The sequence below is a fragment of the Fundulus heteroclitus genome, unplaced genomic scaffold, assembly GCF_011125445.2.
Source record: "Fundulus heteroclitus isolate FHET01 unplaced genomic scaffold, MU-UCD_Fhet_4.1 scaffold_39, whole genome shotgun sequence".
Taxonomy (NCBI): Eukaryota; Metazoa; Chordata; class Actinopteri; order Cyprinodontiformes; family Fundulidae; genus Fundulus; species Fundulus heteroclitus.
The window spans coordinates 1,796,592-1,819,818 of NW_023396803.1; the positions used below are offsets into that span (position 1 = coordinate 1,796,592).

The 23,227-nt window shown below is 40.0% G+C and overlaps 1 protein-coding gene across 1 annotated transcript; it reads left to right on the forward strand.

Annotated features, from left to right (window-relative positions):
- Positions 1 to 307: 307 nt before the first annotated feature.
- Positions 308 to 22,274, forward strand: LOC105921964 (mixed lineage kinase domain like pseudokinase). The gene is made up of 11 exons (XM_021313731.2): positions 308 to 392; positions 1,772 to 2,225; positions 2,619 to 2,705; positions 6,840 to 7,014; positions 7,924 to 8,024; positions 8,095 to 8,230; positions 12,348 to 12,432; positions 12,507 to 12,661; positions 12,956 to 13,005; positions 19,922 to 20,068; positions 20,210 to 22,274. Exons 2-11 carry the CDS (start codon positions 1,778 to 1,780, stop codon positions 20,257 to 20,259), a joined length of 1,434 nt encoding a protein of 477 aa, XP_021169406.1. The 5' UTR covers positions 308 to 392; positions 1,772 to 1,777; the 3' UTR covers positions 20,260 to 22,274.
- Positions 22,275 to 23,227: the final 953 nt, after the last annotated feature.

Genomic DNA, 23,227 nt, shown 5'->3' on the forward strand with positions numbered 1-23,227 from the left:
AAAAAACATATTTTTTGCCATTTCCATATGTACCTGCATGTCTGCCTGTCACCTTATTGCTGATACATCTGAAGTTCCCTTGTGTGGGACAATTTGAAAATTTCTATTCTATTCTAAAGATGAGCGGATGGGCAGAAAGGGGAAGTCAGTCTGGATAACTCAAGATTTTGTCTTAGGCACACCCTTCCACTTTTAGTCATGTTTCTGCTTCATAAAAACGTCATAGCCGCGTCAGACCAGAGTGCAGAACACGCCCTTGCAACTAGGAAGTAATGTAACTTGAGGCAAACAGGAAGAACTGTGGCGCTGTAGACTGAGGTTTCCTTTCAGTCCATGCTAACAGGCAGCACACTTGGAAAGCAGAGGGAGTTGCTACAGACTACTTTTTTCAGGTAAATTCTACGTTTTGCTTTTAATCCTCTCTAACTAAGCAAGCAGGCTAGTCTGCTAACAAACTCTACTATAGTGTCACCAGCTGTCACCATTACCATTACTGTAAATTCCCTTCATGAGGAAGATAGCCCTAAAATGAGCTTGAAGACTCTGAACTGACTAACTCTCTGAGCAGGGAAACTGTTGGTATTTACCGTGGAGTTACATTTACCTACCCTTAAAAAGCCCATCATTAATGGAGCCCAAGTTTCATCTTGGCAACTGCTTAAAACAAAAGATCATTAACAAACGTTGAAATGACACGTTTGGTGTAGGATATCCTCCTTCAAGCTTCTGAGCAAGAGACATATATAGCATAGTTCCAGAAGAAAGAGACATGAAAGTAAACAGTGTGCCAAGTAGCCAATAACAAATTTAGCATTACTCAGGGCAATGTCATGTTGGATTAAATAAAATGTTTATGTGTTTTACACAAATCAGCGGCATATGACAAATTCTCAACAGAACACTGTAAACAAAAATTATTCCCTTCTGGTACATCACACTTGATAGATTCTAACTTTACAAAATATAAACTTTTTAATTATATACTATCTTAGCTATTTTGCATTACCAATAAATAGACTAGCCAACAGGCATTTAGGGTATTTACTATTTAGCTGTGAGCATTAATATCTATATATTTGTAGAGGTGGCTTTGTTAATGAAGTATTGACCCTTTTGATGAGCTACTACATATTTGCTTTGCTGCTTGTAGACATCCATGACAACCAGAGGAGGTTTTATGTTTTTTTGGTGGTTTCTTTATTGTTCTCTTACACCTGATGCAACCTTCCCATTAATACTGACCCTATTCTAAAAAAAAAAGATTTTTGGAAATGTTTTTGGCAAACATTCTATAAACACCAACTGACCAATAATTAGTACAGATCTAAATTGACATATCTAACCCGAAACAAGAAAACTAGGATTTTACCCAGGTGTGTGCATTATAAATGGTCTACCGATTAGACCTTTATATTGATATTAGAGTAAAAAAGGTCTCTTCTTCCTCCAACCTCTGACCTTATTGACAAGGTCTTGGTGATTACATTCTAGAAGTTTATTGAGATTTTTTTTGCATTGACCTGGACAGGATACATTGTTTTTCACATAGTGTTTTGCAAATTACTGTGTTAGAGCAGTTAAGGTATTGTACAAGCTAAAATGAGAATGCATCATGGTAATACATAAACCACTCTCAAAACGATTTATATGCATTTATCCCCTATTTGGGTTGTTTTGCTGGTGTCTCTACCTTAAAGACTTTTACTTTTACTCAACTTCATTGTTTTTTGTTTTTTTTGCTGTTAATTTTATGCTCTCTCTGCCTTTTCAGTCAGTCATGGACTACGTAGAGCCCATTCTGTCCATTGCTTCACAGATCTACACACTTGTTGAGAATGTTAAAGCCAATAAAAAGCGCTGCAGTCGTGTTGTGGAGCGCGTAAAAGCCTTGGAGGGCCTGGTGAAATCAATCGAACAAAGGGATGCCGTCAAGCTGTCTGCTGAGGTGGAGAGTGCTCTTAAGGGACTTTCAATTACTCTCAAATCAGCTCAGGGGCTCATTGAGAAATACACCTTGGCAAACTTGGTGAAGCGCATTCTGAAGTCAAGCAGCCATGGAGATGAATTTAACAGTGTGAATGAACGCCTTAACGACGCCTTCCAAAGCTTATCTTTAGCTCTGCAGTTAGAGCATGGAAATCAAGTGTTCAAGGTGTTTGACCTGATCTCCAGGCACAAGGAAGATGAAGTGGACAGCCGGGAAGATGATGCAGAATTAAAGAGAAGTAAGAAAAACAGTGTATCAATTTTATTAAATGAGTATGTGGCTATGTACAGTAATTATCTGAAAAATAAATGCAAATGAAAGAGTTTTCTTTTAAATTAGCATTTTATCCCTGCATAAACATTTAACAATAGGTTACGTCTCGAAAGCATATATTCTCAAGCTTGGACAGCTGCACTGGTGGGATAGCAACTTCACAAAGGTTTAGCTCATCAGAGTTTCTAATTTTACTGCCTTACTCACTCTCAGGTTTTTAGACTTTCAGTGATAGTTCTGTGAAATCAGATGTATCTAACTGCTCAAGTTAGATACATCTGTAACAAGTAACGATTTAAGATGGGCTTGTTTTTCAGATTGTTGCTACTTTGGTCACATCAATGTTTTTGTTCCTCAGTGCTCATGGAATATGGGGAATACGTGGAGACCATGCAAAGAGATCTTGAAGATATCAAATCCAATGTAGTAAAGATTGTGGAGATGTGTGAGTATACAGTAACTTGGCTACGCTTTGTTGATACACCACAAACACAGTAGTATTCTGAGTTATTGCTCTTCTTCTACTGTTTCACATACTGATGTTCAAATGAAACTCAAAGAGCATGTTAGTTATAAAAATATGTCAGATGATTTATTACCAGCCAAAGGTTTCATGATTTCTCACTTGCTACATTGTATTAGATTACATTACATATTGCATTATATTGGATAGATGAACACAAATATTTGCCTATCCAGGTCAAGCCCAGTTCTTAATTTACATATCTGCAAAAATTTCACACTGAACTATTACAAGAAAGTGTAAGACAAGGTAAAATCACAGAGGGTCAACAAGGTGCAAAGCATAAAGAGTTGACCAGGTTTTAGCAATAGTGGCAGCTATTGCCTTTAAAGTTTCACCTATACCAGTGAGACTTTAAAGGCAGACAGAAAAACAATAGTATGCATGCCCAAAACAAATGCCTTCCTGCTGGCCGTGTAAGGCAAACAACCTCCTGGATGTTATGTAAACAAGATGCCCTGTGACATCTGTGACCTGGAAATGGGCTCTCTGAACTGCCTGATAACATCATCACTGTCAGGCTCTGGCTGCGAGAGGTATCAGCCACAGTTCACAGACAAACACACGCACACACACACGCACGCACGCACGCACACACACACAAACACACACAAACACGATCCGCATATCGATCTTCTGCTCCATTTTCCCTCAGTTGTGAATAGAGTCCAAAAAACCAGGGTGGAGGAAAAGTTCTGGTAGACAACTGTCAGGTTCAAACACCTAAAACATTCATTAACAACACAAGAAGGAGAGACAACAATGAGATTGGTTTTCAAATAATCTTGCAAGGAGATCGAACAGAGATGCTTAATACAGATGTCCAAATCCGATCTGAAGCAAATCCGTCGCCCCCTCTCTATTTATTAGGAAAGGGAATCCCTGGTTCCATTTTGAATCTAAGGGGTAGGGATAAGCAAAATAACTGTGACCTTCCAGATAAAACCAAGCAGTTCACATAGTGCAGCACTCCAGATGGCTGAATAGAGTTCATAAAAACACTTATCATAGTCACAACATATTTCTCTGCTTTCTGCAGGCCTTCTGCAAATATAATAGAGAAATCTAAAACCTTAAAACTTCTTAGTAGTAAAGAGTAAATATATATGATAAATGAAATGAAAATAGTAAATAACCTAAAATATGTAGACATAGTAATAATAATTCTATCAACAACCCGGAAATTAGAGGGAGAATTCTGGTGGGCGACTCTGAGGTGGTCCCTGGCGGAGCTTGTCTCTCTGACGCCGCCAGAGCAGGTCTCTATATTTATAGCTTTCTTAACTCAGAAGACATTACACCTCTAAACAAAAGACCTGTGCAGTTGCAGCACCAGATGTTTTTTCTCTTCTTCCATGCTTATGCACAGCATTGGTGTCATTTCAACTTGTCCCCAGAAGGGGCAGACGTCTGCATAAATCCTGGAGCTTACGCTATGCTCCTTAAAAAACATTAAGAAACAAACAGAAACATGGCACTGGCATGAATGAGCAGGAGATGATGGCCTGAATAGGCTGAAGGAAGAGAGCAGATCTATGAAATGGGCAGGTTCCATACACAACAAGACCACTGCCAAGCGTCAGAACAATCCAAGAGGCTAGGTAGAGATAAAACACTAAAACAGTCCAGGTCTTAACCAGAGTCAGAAGGCCGATGAGGTATCCAGCGAAGGCAAGGATCGAAAACACGAAACCAGCATCAAAACAGGCGATGCAGGCAAGAATGCTGGAAAGCAAGGCTCAAGCAAGGCTCAAATTAAATCTGGCAGAGACTGACTTTGAGAGGCAGGTATATGTAGGCAGAGTCACTTGTGAAACTTATGCAACTAAATTAGGATCCGTGCAGGTGAAGCCTCTCCCAAAATCAGCAGAGTGGGGTAGCACACAGATTGGAAAAACAGCCAGCCAGCCCAAAACGCAACAGAAAACAGCCAGGATGCATGACATTGATGGGAACCACAACACATATAGATTATATTAAGATGTTTTGCTGCTGACTTGACTTAAGAATCATGGTCAAACTGGGGTTCTTTTGTCTGATAAATCATCCTTCCATCCATCCATCCATTTCCCAAACCACTTAATCCCTCATGGGGTCGCGGGGGGTGCTGGTGCCTATCTCCAACGTTCACTGGGCGAGAGGTGGGGTAGACCCTGGACAGGTCGCCAGTCTGTCGCAGGGCAACACAGAGAGAAAAACAGGACAAACAACCATTCACACACACACTCACACCTAAGGACAATTTGGAGAAGCCAATTAACCTAACAGTCATGTTTTTGGACTGTGGGAGGAAGCCGGAGTACCCGGAGAGAACCCACACATGCACAGGGAGAACATGCAAACTCCATGCAGAAAGACCCAGGTGTACTTGAACCCAGGACCTTCTTGCTGCAAGGCAACAGTGCTACCCACTGCGCCACTGTGCAGCCCTGATAAATTATCCTGATTGACAAAATTATTTTTTTCCAGAGAAAAAAAACTTTGCACTAGTCTTCTGATGTCTATCTTTGTAGTTACTGCCTAAGGTCTTTCCTTGACAGTTTCCTTACCCCCAGATTCCACATCCTCCACTCCTGTACTTGTCCGCTCCGTTCCAGAGCGGCTCCATGAGTCCGTGAATAGCAACGCCCACTACATCCACGGTTACTCCGTCTTGCTCCGCTCTGAGTCCCTTGGAGCTCAAGGAGAGCATGTTTAAGAGGTACATGTTTACGGCATAAAAAGGGGATAAGAAGAAGCTGGAAACAAAACAAACTTTTCATTCATCCAGTGTCCGAAAAGTTCTCTGTTGCTGATTATAGATCAACTCTGCATATTTTTTACTTCCATCAAGTATGGGCAAGTACATTGGCCACCAAAACTTTATATGTTATTGTATTTAAAATAAATAAATTGTATTTTAGCTTATCTTAATAGACATTTCAATCCACACTTCACAATTATTTTATAGGAATTTCAGTAGAAAGTAGTGGGCTATTTCTCTCTGACTGGAGTCAGATGGACCGGAACGGAGCAGAAAATAGACTTGTTCTATATTTTGACAATGAATGACAAAGAGCTTGTCCGCTGACGGTGACGTTCTGAGAAGTCACAGAAAATGTGGAATGGTTCTCATAAATTAAAATAACAATGTGGTTGCTCCCTTGGACGGACATCCACGTACGTGAACGGAGCAGTCACGGAGGATGTGGAATTTGGGGGTTAGACTGAAGGGGTTTCCTTGCTCCCCTTTTTGTCAGGAAGTTCTCCTGACTAAACATTTTAGAAGTTCTCTTACTGTGTGTGCAAATCCCCATAAGTCGATCTGCTGCCAATGCTAATGTGTCCAGTGAGGACACAGAAAAGAAAAATCTCATTGGTGGCAACGTGATCCTGTGGTAAAGTCTTTTTGAACAGACTGTCTTGCTGCAAACTCTTTGACACCCTGAAGTCTGCTTCACTGCAGCCTAATCTCTCAACTTGGAGTTGTCTTTGATCAAGAAAACTATTGTTTGGCTGTGGTATTCTCAGTAACAATTTCTAGCAGAAAAGCCATTTCAATGTAAATCAATAATGGCTGCACATTTTTACTTGCAGGTAACCATTAAGATCACAAAAAGACTGTTGCTATATCACATCTGTACATCTTTTATAGTGTATAGGCAAGTTTAACCTCCATGTTAGTACATTATAGAAATGGAGCTACAGATAAACTTCTCAGTTTCTTTAAATAAGCTGACTTGTAAATGTTCAATTTGGCCACAAGGGCAGCAATTTAAACCTCTAACAAACAGAATAAAGGCAATCCTACAACCTAACTTGGAATTAATGAGTAAAAGAGATTAAGTCTTGAGAGGGATAGGAAATAAGGGCTGCTAATCAAATACATCAACTAATAAATGATCAGCAAGATCCAACAACCCCATAAAAACAGATGTGTTGGCAGTTCCCTCGTCTGAAACAGTCAGTTAATATTTTTTAGCAGCCTAAATTAATTGCAAATTCACACCAGAGCTGAGTAAAATCAACTTCTTGTCTGAAAATGTGTAAACAACATTTTACTTTTTATTTTCACAGTGAATAAACCCAGAATTATAACCATGGAGATCCGAATGATTAAACCAGAGGAACTGAAGAATATTGAGGAGAAACCCATCATGACAACACCAACCTCAGAGGTCTACAAAGGAGAATTTGGTGGCTTCACAGTGGCCATCAAAAAATACACAGGAGCTTTAAATGCCAAACCAGGGTTGGTAGGGGAGTTCAGCTAAATATTCAACAAAATATTTACAGAGAATCATCTTGATTGAAATAATTACATGAGCATACTTTTGCGTTGCCTCCTTACTCCACAGTAACATTGCCATGGTGCAGCTTTGCCTGTTGCACCATGGATATTTCAGGGCACTCTCTGCCTCCCATACAGCTCCAGATCCCATGCTCCACTATCACATACACCTGGTCATCATCCTGCACCATTCGTCTTCTTCAGTAAACTCTCTTTAAACGGAACTCTGTGTGTTCGGGTTCAGTCTACAAAACAAACATGACAAACATCTCATTATTGAATTTATTTTCTTCAAGCAATTTTATTGGGATTTAAAGTAATGTGTGTGAACTTTGTTTCTGATAGACAGTCTATGGGCTCTTCCCATAATTATGGATAACTTGTGGACCCGCTGTTCTCCTTGTAATGGGGACGGCCTCTGTTTTGGATGATCAGTCCACATTGAAAATGTACCCAGATATGTCAGTGATTTCAATGTTTATAAATTAAAACTAGGTCAAATTTTGTGCACCGACAGCTGTAATGGGAGCTTGTTGCACACCTGTCAGTTACAAAAAAATGAGATTTAATTACATTAAGAGTAATACTACGTTACTGAATGCCTGTCTCATGACTTCAGCTTTTACAGATCCAGTGCTTCCGCAAAACACAGACAAACAAGCTCAACGCTATTCAAAGTTTCTGCAGAGCTATAGATTTAAGTTGTATCAAATAAATATAAAGAGGACTTATGTTTGACTGGGCTGAACCCAGCAATTTTGAGATACATCTTAATTCATATCTCATTATAACTTACATTTGATGCTCTTCTTTTAAAGTATTTAACACATTTTGTCGCATGTGGACCATAAACAACTTTTCTATATATAGGGAGGTTAAGTCTGTCTTCAAAACGGAAGTTGACACTATGAAGCGGTTTGAGGCACCCAACATTTTGCGAATGTTTGGCATCTGCATCCGAGAAGAGAACAGTGAGTAGTATTGTACAAAATGCTCATTACTGTATAAAAACATAGTCTCATGTCATTTATCTGCCTGCAGCTTCAAATCCAGAGTTCCTCATCATCATGGAGTACTGTGAAAAAGGAAGTCTTCGAGATGTTCTGAACTCCAAACAAGAACTGTTATGGACCAGGAAAGCGTCCATGTGTCTGGATGCTGCACAGGGACTTTACAGGTAACTTTGGATTTTCATTTAAAGGAGCAATGAGCAATAAGGTTGGCTGCTGAGCACTGTCTGTAGACCAAAACAAGATATGTGACAAGTCACGACTCTCTACCTCTACTCCAGTTACAAACCTGGCCCAATACTCCCTTTCCCCTTCTCTTCTCACATGTCACCTTTTATGTGCATGTTTGCAAACATGCACATTGGAGGTGATGCTAAACCGCATCACCTTTCAGAACAACATGTCTGAAGAAGAAACACATAACTCATAACTTAATAATGCAAGAGAACGTTTTGATCCGCTGGATGTACTCTCCTCTATTTTGCTTCTACGCTACACCATTCTTACGGAGGCATTTAATGGGAAGGAAGGGGCTAAGCCCTGAATGACAGCTGTTCAAATGGATGACAGTCGACACGGCAAGAAGCTGGAGACCAACACAGAGAGATGGTGCATGACGCCATACCTTATTCCATCTAAAAATACACCTTTAGTTCTTCACATGGCGTTATTCAGACTCTTAATTATACCGTAGAACAGGGACGTGCAGAGACCGTTGGAGGTGCTCAAAGTTAAAAGAGGGCACATGGGGCACGGATTTAAAACACGATACAGAAACATACCTTGCTATACATCCGGCTGAAATGTACCGACCCTTACTATAAAGAATGTAACATGGAATCAAGGGCGTAGGTTTGATTTGAACTTTGATTTGAACTTTAACCCTAGGGACACTTCATTGGTCTGACATCATTGGTCCTACGCAATATGCATGCTCCTATTTCTTTATGCTTGACTTGAGCGTCAGGGCGCGTTTCTTCTGTCTAAAGAGAAAAGCAGTATTTCTTGCTACATTTATACAAATGTTATAAGCACGACGCTAGACACACTAGATGCTTTTTGTTAATCTGGTGGCCTAGTGGTTAGAGCATTGAGCTTGGGTTACAAAGGTTCTGAGTTCAGCTCCCACAGACTACCGCTCTGGGTCCCTGAGCAAGACACTTAACCCCCGATTGCTCCCCAGGCCCCGCACAGTGGCAGCCCTCTGCTCCCTGAGGGGATGGGTAAAGATGCAGAAGTGAATTTCTTCATTGTGAGATCAATAAAGTTCTATTATTATTATAAATTATAAAGCAGCGCCCGATCTGATGAACGTTGAATGGGACTTTTTTCCCACTTTGAAAAAGTTTGCATTTGAACATACCAGCAACAGAGACAGATGGTAAAAACTTATCAATTACACCAAATATATTCAAAATATGTCTGTTGTCTATATATCCTCTATTTTCTTTAGAAGATATAGAAATGCACAGAGATAAACCCCACCCTTATTTTTTTAAATATAAGATACTCTGTCTGCATCATAAAACACAGCAAAATTATACATTCAAGGGACTGCAAATAAATTTCTTGTATTTACTCTGCACTGGAAGTAGAAGCGTCACTGACACTGACAGCATTTCAAATACTAAATTCAAACTTCAACAAATGTACAACTGGGCTGTGCAGCTCATTTTATGTAATTTATCTTAACATTCCAAACACATTTCTTACATCATATATCTGAAGTGTAGATAACAGCTTCTGCTTACCTGCATCTTCTGAGACAACTAATTATTTCCCTAACAATGGTGAGATATCAATGTTTAAATGTGCAGTAAACCTTTATACATAAAGAGCATGGAGGACCCAATACTGTACTTTAAGTAAGATTGGTGACACCAAAACTGAATTGGTTCATGAGTGGTTGTCCATTTCATCATTCAAATGAGAACAATATATTATTGGTATATACTAGTAAGACTATTTAAGAACAGCAGATAAAACTTTAAGATATGTTAAGGCCTATATAAAATTAATTTTACGACCATATCAACAGATTGAATAACTTTTACTTTTTGGTGTACTAAATTACCCTCGTAATGAAGTAATATTTTTTGGGCTAAGTCCCTGATGATAAGAATGTCTAGCTCCGCCCCTGGTTTGTACTAATTTACTAATAGACAGTGTGGAAACCTTTTTACAATAAAAGCAATGTAAATGGTGTTCCTCGGTTGTATTTGTCGTAATTCTAATTCTAGAAGTAGAAATAGTGAAATAAATAGCACTATCATTTTGTGGAATCCTAATTACTCTATTATAAATAAGCAAAAGTCTAAACAAAATATAGCTGTTGTTTAGGCAGCATCTAGTGTTGTTGTGCTGTATATAATGTAAAAGAAATATCACCTGCTATTTGTACCTGAACTGCATCAGAGGGTCAACAAAAAAATTAAGCAATAATGACAACGAAATATTGGTAAAAGGGAAACCCTCACCTTTTCTTTTTCAGGCAGCTGTGGCTAAGAATCTGAACTTTTAATAGCCTACAGTCTTTGCTTTTCCATATTTCCAGCCGGCTTCAGAACTCCTGCCTGGCACAGAATATTTAGGTTTATAAAACAGATTAGGTCTCTGTTGATAAATGCATTATACTTCAGAATTAGATGCTATTTTGAGATGCTAATGTTGGTTACTTACATTTCTCAAGTTCCATAAATCAAAACTCTCTCGCCTGCTTTTTTACAGAACTGCACTCAGCAGCTTTCACCTATTTTACTGCAGATAATATTTAGTTTCTTAACTGGGACTAGTTTCATAGCCTAGTATTGATTGTGGTAACTGCAGTATCCCTGTATGAATCAAAACTGAAATCTCCGCTCCAAGCAAGCATGCACAAGGACGCACTTAAAGCAGTATAACCAGTGACAGTGGAGTTAAACAGCACAGAGCACAGTCAAGTGTGCTGCAGATTTAAAGGGGCAGGACAGATCGGGCAGCGCGAGGCAGCGGAGCTGCGAGCTGCGAGAGGAAAAGTAGGGCAGAGTGAGGGGACGTTATGTGGATCATGTAACCAGCCACGGTATATCTAAATTATTATTATTTGGGACATGCACACACACACAAACAAACAAACACGCACACAAGAAAAAAACACTGACAAAAGGGCACTTTGGTCACCAAGGGGCAAAGGGGCAGGTGCTCAAGCCCCCCCCCCCCCCTTCTGTACGTCCATGCCTCAGAAGTATTCTGGCAAACAAAGAGGGTACCAATTCTTATCAAGATGTTTTAGAAGAAACGGTGCTACTGACGTCAAAAGAGACTATGCTCACTTTGGATCCTGTCACGGTTGCTGGCATACCTTCCTTTAGTAATAGAGACAAAGATTGGAGATATTGGACAGGAACTTCTTATTCTGAGTGAGAGTTTGTCCATTAACTCTATGTTTTGTCGATTTAAAAATGATTCCCAATGGAGCATTATTGGGTTGGGAATAGTGCTTCTGCTGCTGCACGCCTGATTTCCTTGCTTTTTCCTTGCTCTGTGGGGCTTGCCTGTCCAAATTCATATGGACATAATTTCTTTGTAATGCCAGAGGTCAAGGGGTTTACAGTTTGCCAGAATAACAATACTAAGGTTTAGTAGCCTGTTTAGTTTAGAAGCCTGGTTTTGCCCCTTAGTTCGACAGAAAGGAACTCTGAATGCTTCGGCATACCAAAACATTTTATAAATTCCAATGCCTCCAACTTTGTGGGAATAGTTTGGAGATGGCTCTTTCCTCTTCCAACATGACTATGCTCCAGTGCACAAAGCAAGGTCCACAAGCCATGGATTGGGGAGTTTTCTGTGGATGACCTTGACTGACCTGCACAGAGTCCTGATCTCAACCCTTTAAAACACCTTTGGAATGAATTAGAGCAGAACGCTGGGCCTTCTTATCCAACATTAGTGTATGACCTCACAAACGCACTTCTGGAATAATGGGAAAAAATTCCCACAAACACACTCCAGAATCTTGTGGACAGACTTCCCAGAAGAGCCGAATCTACTGTAGCTGCAAAGGGTGGATCAACATCATATTGAACCTTATAGATTAAGAATGGGATGTCACTTAAGTTCATATGCTAGTTAAGGCAGGTCATCGAATACTTTTGCCAATATAGTGTGTGTTGCTAGTAGTACCTCCAAACTAACAAACTGAGGAAAGTGGTGTTGTATAATTGTTTCATAGATGCCCCTGCTAAATTTAGGATGGCTTTATATGGAAACATAAACAAAAATATCTGTAAAAATATTGCCTCCTAGACTCCATCTAACTGAGGAAGTAAGTAAGCTTCACATGAGCATCACCAGCAGCAAGTTCCTCGTGGATGGAAACTACAGAGTGAAGGTACATAAGCCCCAATGCACTGGGATAAATTCCTGGCAACTATGTTGCATTTCTCACACTCTTCCTATTTTCAGCTGGGAGGGTTTGAGCTGGCCAAAACAGAGACGTCACTGAAGAGGACAACAAAGGACAAAGAGAAGGAAACAAACATCAACCTACTGTGCTACTCCTCTCCCCAGCAGTTGGGCAACATCAACCAACCCTACAGCAAAGAGTGTGAGATTTACAGGTCTGTATCACCAGGGGGTGCCACCTGGCCATTTTCTGATTTTGTTGTTTGTGTAAAATTCCCTTTTGATCCACAGTGGTTCACAAACTTTGTGTTTACAGTGTTAATATTTAGAGCACCACAGAAATATTACATGTGTCAAGTTATTTTGTTCAAACTATTTTATAAGAAAAATCTGAAAATAAAATCACATTAAAAACTCATCAGAGTAAGTGTGGATGTATAGAAATACACTATGTCACAGATGAAATAATTAAGACTGAAATAAAATTCCACTTAGTAACTATTTTTCAGCCTGGGAATTGTTCTGTGGGAAATAACAACTCGCAAGAAGCCTTTTGAAGGTGAGTATCTGTGAACTCCTCTTTGTAAATGATCATTTAAAAGTCCTTGAAATATTTATCATTTCTGTTTTTTTCCAGTTAAACCTTTCTAGAATTATCTCATCGGTAGCTAGTTGCTTCCTGCTTTGTCTTGGTTTATTGTACTCTACTATCTTGTTTTGCTGTCCAAAGTCTGTCATTTCAGCATTTAATTTTTCAGGGTTAGTTCTGGACTCAGGGTGGAACACTGAAAATGAATATATATATATATAGAGGAGCCTTTTAATTTGACCAACAGGGGTGAAGGTATGTAACAAACCATTAAAAACGCTACCAGACACATTGTTTTTTATTTGACAAGTAGATGATCAAAACACCTCCCGATTCTACATGTTTTGGAGCAATGACATGGACCAGTTTTACCTCATTTCTTGGGGAAGGTTTACAGTATGTAATCTAAATCTATTGGTGAAGTAGAGGGAGAATGGAACAGTCATATACTTAATACAGATACAATGCTCCAATGGTCAAGCCTATAAAGAATCTTGACTACAGGAAAGCCTGAAAACAATTTATCCAACTGACCACACATTTTAAGAAGACCTTTTTAATACTAACCTAAATGTCTCATAGAAGACAAGACAGACACAGAAGCCAGGCTGCATTTACACCAGACAGCGATAAAATAATCTTATTTGTAATTCCATAATTGTTACCTGCTGTGTTATTCAAGAAGTTTATTTCTTTATGTACATTTTTGTTTTACGTTTATTTGTTTTGGTGATCTAGGGTCTCATGCATAAAAAGTGCACAGTCCTCACACCAAAAGTTGGCAGCAGCAAGAAATCTTTGAACCTACGGCACACAAAAAAATGCAGACGTATATATGGAACCGTGTGTATACGTTTAACCACACAATTTTCCTTTATAGATAAGATAGATAATGTGCTTTATGTGTCATTATACATACAAGGTACATACAACAAAATTTTGTATATCAGATGGAGGGTTAGCCTGAACTGCTGCGACTGAGCGCACTGCCACTAATAGCCGACCTGACCAGCATGTCTTTAGTGGTAGGGGAAACCGGCGTGCCCTGAGGAAACCTACGCAAGAACATGTAAACTCCACACAGAATGGCCCATGCCAAACCCAGGACCTTCTTGCTGTGAGGCAAGAGCGCTAACCACTGGTCCAACGTGCCGCCAACAAAATTTGTATTTTTACCCTTTAAATAAGATAGACAAACTGCACTTGAAATAAGATGGAGATGAATTGTTCCTAGTGCAAAAATCTTATTCCATTGGCAGATCATCTTATGTGCCTTCTCAAAGAAAGAACAAATATAAAATTTTTTAGAAAATTATACTTATTTTTAGTTCCGTTTTTGTAGTAAATTCAAGTCAAGGGTTTTTCGAACAAACTGATTCTGAAAAACCCTTCTGTACCAACACTGAGGGTGGCAACCACAACAATATCAGTACCCGTAAGTTTATTACCACCACAGAGACAATGGTGACCTCCACGGAGTTCTCTGCTCTCCTCCCCTGCTCTCCGCTGTGGGGTGGAGAGCTCGCTGCTCTGCTGCCATGGACTGGTCTGACTGTGTGGTTGATGAATCATACGACCAGGTTAAAGCCTTTGGTCAGCTTGGCCTTGCCTGTCCGACATCTGTAACACAAATATTTCCTCTAGCCGTAATACCATAATAATGGATTTGTCACAGAGTGTTGAGAAGAGAGTGGGGGGAGGGGGGCTGCGTTTGACAAGTTTTCCAAATATGGTTGTAGCCAATTAGAGTGAAGTCAACTTGGTAGACCCATATATGATTACCATACCCAACCCTTTTACTGAGCCTTACATTTAGCCTGACATACCAACAAGCTGACATTATTTATTTAATGAAGGTTTTTTGCAGAAATTATATTTGCAGCAATATCAACCACAAGAAATTGTTCACACAGTGATGGCAATTGTAAGTGATATTGACTCACTCAAAAAAAGGATTGTCAGCTCATAACTATTTTGTTCTACAATGTTTATCAAATTCAAATGGCGTTGCCTGCTTCATTGAGATCAATCATAGCTTAATGCTGATTATTGTAATGTACACAGAATCATTGTAATGAAGAGAATATGCGTTCAGTATTTGACTAGACTGACAGTCACCACACACTCAGTGAAGTACCCCAAATCTTCAAAACAAGTCAGGATGTCACATAAAAAAATACCCTGAAGTCATCCTTCAGGCAGGGAGCCTGCTTTTAATTTGTGCCCAATACAACTAGTATAATGAGAATAATTATAATTATTGTAGTATAGTAGAATTCTGAGTTAAGCCAATGTAACAGAGTTAAGGCCAATGTAACAGTACATTTATGAGACATGTTTGCACATCACAAATAGGTTGCACAATAAATGAAAATACTTTCTAATCACAAAAGCAAATGAATGTAAAGATTATTGGAGAACGAGGGCAGTCATAGCTTTGATTATACGATGAAGTCAACTGCTCGCTGCAAATGATAGCCACAGTTTAGGGGACTTTTATGTATTTGAACAGCATGGATAAGAACATCCCATAGTGCTGGCATGGGACGGCTCAGGGATTTGAAATACCCGACCAAAATAGCAAAAAGTGGCCATGCAGATTATGGCCACCCCTGAATTACCCTTCATGGTACCTTTTATGTTTTTGTTTTTAACTGTTTTCTACTGTCCCTCTCTGGTAATTTGTACCAGAGAAGAGCTGTTAAACATCAGACTTCCAACTGCTCACATTGTTCCACTGCTTCTGATCCAACCTGAATCTTCCCTGCCATTATTAGTCAGATAGGCAACAGCCCATATGGAATCTACAGGATACACATCCGCCACAGGGGAAAGCAAGCAGGTAGACTAGTTAAAATGAAAGAGCAAGGTTTTTGAAATGCACTCTCTTTTATTCCCCTGGCGAATCCAAATGTCATCAAAACAGATTAACTGCTTCTCCTGAAGAGAACTAACTCAGCAGGTCTACCATGCTCTGTTTTACAGAGTCCTGGGTTATTGAGCTCATAACGGACAGCCCACTTAATCTACCAGGATGTAAATTTTTCTGAGCAGTAACCAACTGCTCCCAATACAATTATAGGAATATACTGTACAGCAAAACAACAAACAGGCTTAAATCTGAGGAAACCGGACTGTTGCTCTGTTTCTCTGAAAATGTATTGACACTTATTTAGGAATCTTTGTCAATTCTGGTGGCTCGCACTTGTTATGCCAGAAAACAATTTGAATATTATTATTAATTATAATTTGTTATTATAATTTTAACAATAGGTCATTCAAACTCAAATGGTAGCTATAAAAAATATGGTTCAAATTGTGGTGATCCCAGGGCTATAAGCTTGTAATGATTAATACCAATATTACATTTATTAATTAGCTGTTATGAACTCATTTATGCTGGAACAGTGTGATCTGATCGATTTCTGACCAATGAGATTTATCCAGCAAGCGTTGAGAACTCAAATTATTTCTGCAATTAGAGTTTAATCCTTACTCCTTTATCACCAATCCAATGAAAATGTCTCTGTGTTAATCTTAGATGTTAACTCAAAAAGAGGTAATTCTGTATCCTGAAAGACCATGCAAACTCTGGATCGAAATAAACACAAACAATTACTATTCCACACATTATTATTTATTGAACCAAAACAACTTCCTGTAATTATTCTAATTCAATAACCTAGGAAACTCTACTCACTACTAAACTAAATATGCAAAAGAAAAATAAGTGAATATAAAACAAGTCAAAAATGGATTAAAATGAGAGGTACCAAATCTTAGTTCAACTCACAGTTGTTTGAACATCACATTCAAAATGTCGGCACTTGACGTAGCAGCATTGAAAGACAAAAATAGCTCTGAAAAACTGGACGGGCACTTCAATGTTTTTCAACAAGCTAGCTAACAGCTTAGCTACGCTGCACCTTCCCAAGATGGCGACTATGAAAACACATGACCTACAACCTTGCGTGATGCGTAAAGGGGTAGGTCTTAATGACATAATCAGCGCCTACGCTAGTGTGGGGTGTGCCTTGACAAGGGAGGCGGTCTAAACCTGAACGAGAAATTTTCAGACAAAGAGATTGGAACTGGAGAGAAGAAGAAGAAAAGAAAAAAAAGGGGAAAAAGATGGAAAGATCGTCCCGTGGCAGGGTCATTTATGAAGCCACAAACCAAACACAGCCAAAATCACTTATAAAATGCATGCACATACATCAGAAATATCCAGCAGTTAAAACAAACTCCGTATTGGAGTAATTAAGTATTAAACTTAATTACTGGATCAATGTGTGCTTTTTTGTCTGTCTTGTTGTGTCTCTGCTCTGTCTTCTGTAACCCCCAGTCGGTCGAGGCAGATACTGTTCATACTGAGCCCGGTTCTGCTGGAGGTTTTTCCTTCCCGCTAATGGGTGTTTTTTCTTTCCGCTGTCGCTTTATGCTTGCTCAGTATGAGGGATTTCTGCAAAGCCATGGACAATGCAGACGACTCTCCCTGTAGCTCTACGCTTCTCCAGGAGTGAATGCTGCTTGTCGGGACTTTGAAGCAATCAACTGGTTTCCCTTTTATAGGAAATTTTTGACCAATCTGTGTAATATGATTGATTTTGACTTTTTAAAGTGCCTTGAGATGACATGTTTCATGAATTGGCGCTATATAAATAAAATTGAATTGAAAATTAAACTAAATCCTAATGGGTTGTGCTCAGGCACAAAATATCACCTTATGGGTGAAAAGAGAAATAGAAAGGGGAATCTTTTCTTTACTCTGACGTTGCCTTAGCGGGTGTCCTGGTCTCGGGTCCGCAAATCTGGTCTCAGCTTCGGTGGGGCCGGTCTGTCGGAAAGCGGGGAATGGGAGGAAAAATCCCTTCGTCTCTCTGGGCTTGTCAGACACTCTGTTTGGCCAAAACGAAAGCGTGGTCCCTTTGACGTTGCTTTGGCGCTTTGACGGGATGAGCTTGCTTTGGAAATTCTCGGTCCAGCGAGAAATCAAGCACGTGGCACGTAGGGAGGGGGGCGATCCGTCGGGATAAACAGCTGTGTGTGTCTTCCCAGTCTGGCGGGGTGCCAAGTAAGAAGCAAGATTTCAGTGTGCCCAGCGCTTTTAAACTGTATCGTAGCAACGTTATCTCGTTGCTATGGCCAGTGGCCATTTTGACTGTGTTGCATGATGGGAGTTGGTGGCCATTTTGACCATATTGCATCATGGAAAATGTGGTCTGTCATGTCCTGAAATGGCGTAACACACTTCAGCAACCTGCATTTGGTGCACTGCTGTTTTTAAGTACATCCAGGTCGATCCCCTTAGGCGCATTCTGAGTCAGATGCAAATCAATGACCCATCCGTGACCCATCCGTCACTGTCCTGGGTCCTGGGCTCAGTACTCCGCTTACACCAAGCAATAGCTTGGTGTAAGCGGAGTACTGAGCCCCAGTTCCACTGGACCACGGGGAAACTCTGGAACCTCCCTCTGCATGAAATGCCCGATGTTCACAAGCTGAATGGCTCTGCCTCTCCGTTTCTGTCTCTTTCTCAACACACAGTTAAGCAGACAGAGAGGGACTGACTTTAGTCCGAGAATAGAAAACATTTCACTGCGGTTCATTCTTTTTTATAAACGTGTCCTCACCTCGCCATGACAGAGACAAAAGATCTCATATAAAGATGTAAATATTAACTCTGTCACTGAAAATAGCCTGAAGCAGGAACGGTTTGCCCCAGGAACCTGCAGCAATGCTTCAACACACAGTGAGCACACAGAGTTCAGACAGTTCAATTCAATTCAATTCAATTTTATTTATATAACACCAATTCATGAAACATGTCATCTCAAGGCACTTTACAAAGTCAAGTTCAATCAGATTATACTGTTTGGATCAGATTATACAGATTGGATCAAATTACACAGATTGGTCAAAAAATGTCCTATCTAAGGCAGAGTTTCCCGCAGCGCTACCTTGGCGAGGTGGCCGCCTCGCCAAATTCACGCTACCGCCTCGCCAACATTCCAAAAAAAAAAAAAAAAAAATTAACTCTATATGCTTGCATGTTTATTTGACGTCAACACGCGTTTGTTTTTTGTTGCTTTTGCGTGAGCATATAGTGAATGGCAGGAAAAAAACACATGGATACGCCCCCCAACTCGGTCCGCGCAAAACTTGTCGTTGTCTCTCCCCCCCCCCCCCCCCCCCCCCCCCCCCCCGGCTCCGCCAGTTGGTCCGCGCAAAACTTGTCGCCTCTCGCCCCCCCAACCCCCCCCCCCCCCCGCCCCAACTAACTGCCTCACCTAAGCAAATTCCTGCGGGAATTACCTGCGGGAATTACACTGTAAGGAAACCCAGTAGATTGCATCAAGTCTTGACAATCAGCATTCACTCCTCCTGCAGTGCATTGTCCATGGCTTTGAAGCAATCCCTCATACAGAGCAAGCATGAAGTGACAGTGGAAAGAAAAACTCCCTTTAAAAACTCCCCTTAAAGGCATACTATGCGGCGGCCGCCTCGCCAAGATAGCGCTGCGGGAAGCTTGATGTTCATACCTTCACTGTGCTAGTCATTGTTTGTACTGCCGTTTTTTCCACTTTTCGTTGCGTTCGCCTGTCTGCTAAGCTCAGAACAACCGCGCCTGGCTTGACGGAGAAACCAGAACAGCTGAGCATCTTTACGACAGTGCACTTTTACTTTCGCCCTCTGGGGGGAGCCTCGCTAGAAAATCAACTCTGGTTGCATAGTATACCTTTAAATTTCAGTACTGAATAAAAATGTGATAATAATTCATGTAAAGGTTACTGATAATGACATCCTCAAAGCAAATTCAGGAGCACAAATACAACTGAAGCATGTGCTTCGTGTTCCATCTTGAAAGTTTCTCTATTCCTTTCAGACTGTGGTGGTGATGACAAGGCCCTTTATAAAAAAGTGTGTGAGGAGAAATATACAGAGCCACTGCCTGCTGATTGTCCTGAAACCCTGGGATTGCTGGTCAGTGCCTGCAGGGCTTATGAAAGTTCCCAAAGGCCATCTGCTGGAGGTACAGAGCTATTGTTTTCATCACCTGTTTTGTTGCTGTATTGATAAGCTCAGTTACTTTTCTGAACTTTTACAGTTGAATATTTCAAGCAAAGCAGACATGCCTGAGGGTGATTCTTCCTTTTGTTTTTGTCCTCTGCAGTGTTGGTGGATAAACTGCGAAGTGTAGTGGTACAATTAGAGAAACAGTGAATGTCCTCAACAGCCCCACAGGTCACGATATCTTCAGCAAATTTTTAGTTGTGTTGTTTATCACAAATATATTGTTCTCTTTCTAATTTGATTTTATCTCTGTTCAGTTCACATTGCCGTCTATGTAGTTTTCTCAGTAGTTCTGTTTATTTTGTCATGTGTTCCCTCCCTTGATGCTTGGATTTTATTCAGGGACTCTGGCTTTTTCCCACAGTCCCAACACAAGCATATTAGGGCAATTAATCACTTTAAATTGCCCTTGGTTTTAAGGTTTTTACAATAGAATAATTTTAATCTTGATATTGACACTAACAAAATCACATGATTCCATCTCCAATACCACCAATACCTCTTTTGAAGGCGAAAATTTTATCACAGTATAAGCCTAAAATATTATCACAATATTAAAATGCTTACATTGCGTTATTTAGGGGGAAACATAAGTAGAAGATTAGCACCCATTTAGAATTTTATTTTATTTAAAAGAGTTGCTTCTCCAGATTGCAAAGCAGATTGCATTGGAAGAGGTAACGCGAAAAGGTCTTCATCTACTTTGTTATAGTATGTAGCTTGGATTCAGTTATGTGATCTTTAAATTATTGCTTATCTTTAGTGTCTATCTGTGTACTTACATCAACCTGTGACTATGGTGCTCCTAAATCATTTTTCACCCTATTGTAAAACGGTTTTAGTGTAAACGTAAATTTGGTTTAATTCAAATATATTTCAAAGTGAAGACAAGGATCAGGTCCATACAAAACCTTTTTTTTATATAAGTGGGCAAGAACCAGCTGTGTAAATTGCTAGAGATTGAGCAGTTAATGCTCAGTCTGTCAGGCTTGGTCCACAGTTTAACATGTGTTTACAATCTTATTATTAGCCACAATAGCTGCTAAATAGAAGTAATGGAATGGGAATACTGGTAATTTTGTTGCCTGCTGAGGGATATTTTTCTGCTTTATGTTGTACCCGTTGTGCTTGAAAAGAACTTTGCATGGAGCATGATCACTATAAATACAAATAAAAATTGTTGTGCCATCTGCAGGCTGGCAGTACCATAAAGCTATCAGAAGATGGCGACAATTGACACCGCTCATGTACAGTAAATGTCATTCAACTGTCCTGCAAAGTTGGCAGTAAAACAACAGACTTAGACTTAGACAACTTTATTTGTCATTTTGTATGTACAGAGTGCATACAGAACGAAATTTCGTTGCATACAGCTTGTAAATTACAGTATAAAGTGCAGCAGTGATTAAAAAGTAAACAATTGAAATGTAAACAGCTTGGCATAGTCGTAGACCAACCTAATCTACAGGGTTAGGCATACTCTAGCTCTTTCTTTTCACTATTCTGCATCTCTGACTCACTCGGCTCCATCACATGCAACCAGAGTTGGCTACTGTCATAGAATATTATAAAGTCACCTGACTAGGTATGTTGCTCTCAAACATCTGAGTTTCTGTTGTTAGTGTGCTAGTATCTGTGACCCTTTTGCATTTTGGCTTTTCCTGTCTGTCTGCCTCAAAGAAGAGTCGCAAAGGGTCTTCTCTGGATGATCTTTCCATGTTAGAGTTTTAAACTTCCAGCAGCAGCTCACTGTTTTATTCTCAACCATGAATATTTAGGTGAGCCACAGCATGTCTGTGTTGTTGTAGCTCTACTGCTTGAAGGACTGCACCTTTTGAGAGACAAAAAGATATCAGTTTATGTTCACATTGACCTGTAGTGACAAAATGTTTTAGTACTGATTCTGTCTAAATGTCAATTATTGACATGGTTCTAAGTGTGCAGTGCGTGTGTTGTCTATCCCTTTTGTCATGTTTGTGACTGTGTTGGCATGTGATAGACAGGAGATTCCACGTGACTTCCACCCAACAACCCTCAAGCAGCAACCTTATAAGACATGATAGTTTCCAGCATCAACTTGCGCCTTTTGTCGGAGATTATGGAATATCTGTGATGATACCCGGTAAAAATAAGAAAAACAAAAGAATAACAAACAGGAATAAACCATGCAATTCAATTGTATTTATATAGCGCCAATTTATGATACATGTTATCTCAAGGCACTTTCCAAAATGAAATCCAATCAGATTACACAGATTGGTCAAGAATTTTCCTATCTAAGGAAAACCAGTAGATAGCATTAAGTCTTGACAAGCAGCATTCACTCCTCATGACAGAGTATAGAGCCACAGTGACAGTCGTCTGCATTGTCCATGGCTTTGCAGCAATCCTTCATACTGAGCAAGCATGTAGCGACAGTGGAGAGGAAAACTCCCCTTTAACGGGAAGGAAAAACCTCCAGCAGAACCAGGTTCAGTGTGAACGGTCATCTGCCTCGACTGACTGGGGGTTAGAGAAGACAGAGCAGAGACACAATAAGACAGACAAAAAAGCACAGAAGCACACATTGATATAGTAATCTGTTTTACATTATATGGTAATAGTGGGTGATCTGTCTTCCCTGGATGATGTCACAGCTAACAGAACGTCAGACCAGGTGTACCTACTGTGAATAAAAAATATGAAAAAACAAGCAATGCAAATTGGAGAACAGTAGGAACAGTAGGAGCAGCAGAGTGAGAAAAATAGACCCTGATGTCCTCCAGTAGCCTAAGCATATAGCAGCATAACTATAGAGGTAGCTCAGGGTAACATAAGCCACTCTAAGCTTTGTCAAAAAGGAAAGTTTTAAGCATAGTCTTAAAAGTAGACAGGGTGTCTGCCTCACAGACCAAAACTGGGAGTTGGTTCCACAGGAGAGGAGCCTGATAGCTAAAGGATCTGCCTCCCATTCTACTTTTAGAGACTCTAGGAAACACCAGCAGCCCTGCAGTCTGAGAGCAAAGTGCTCTGTTAGGAACATACAAGGTAATCAGAGCTCTGATATATGATGGAGCTTTATTATTAAGGGCTTTATATGTTAGAAGAAGAATTTTAAATTCTATTCTTGATTTAACAG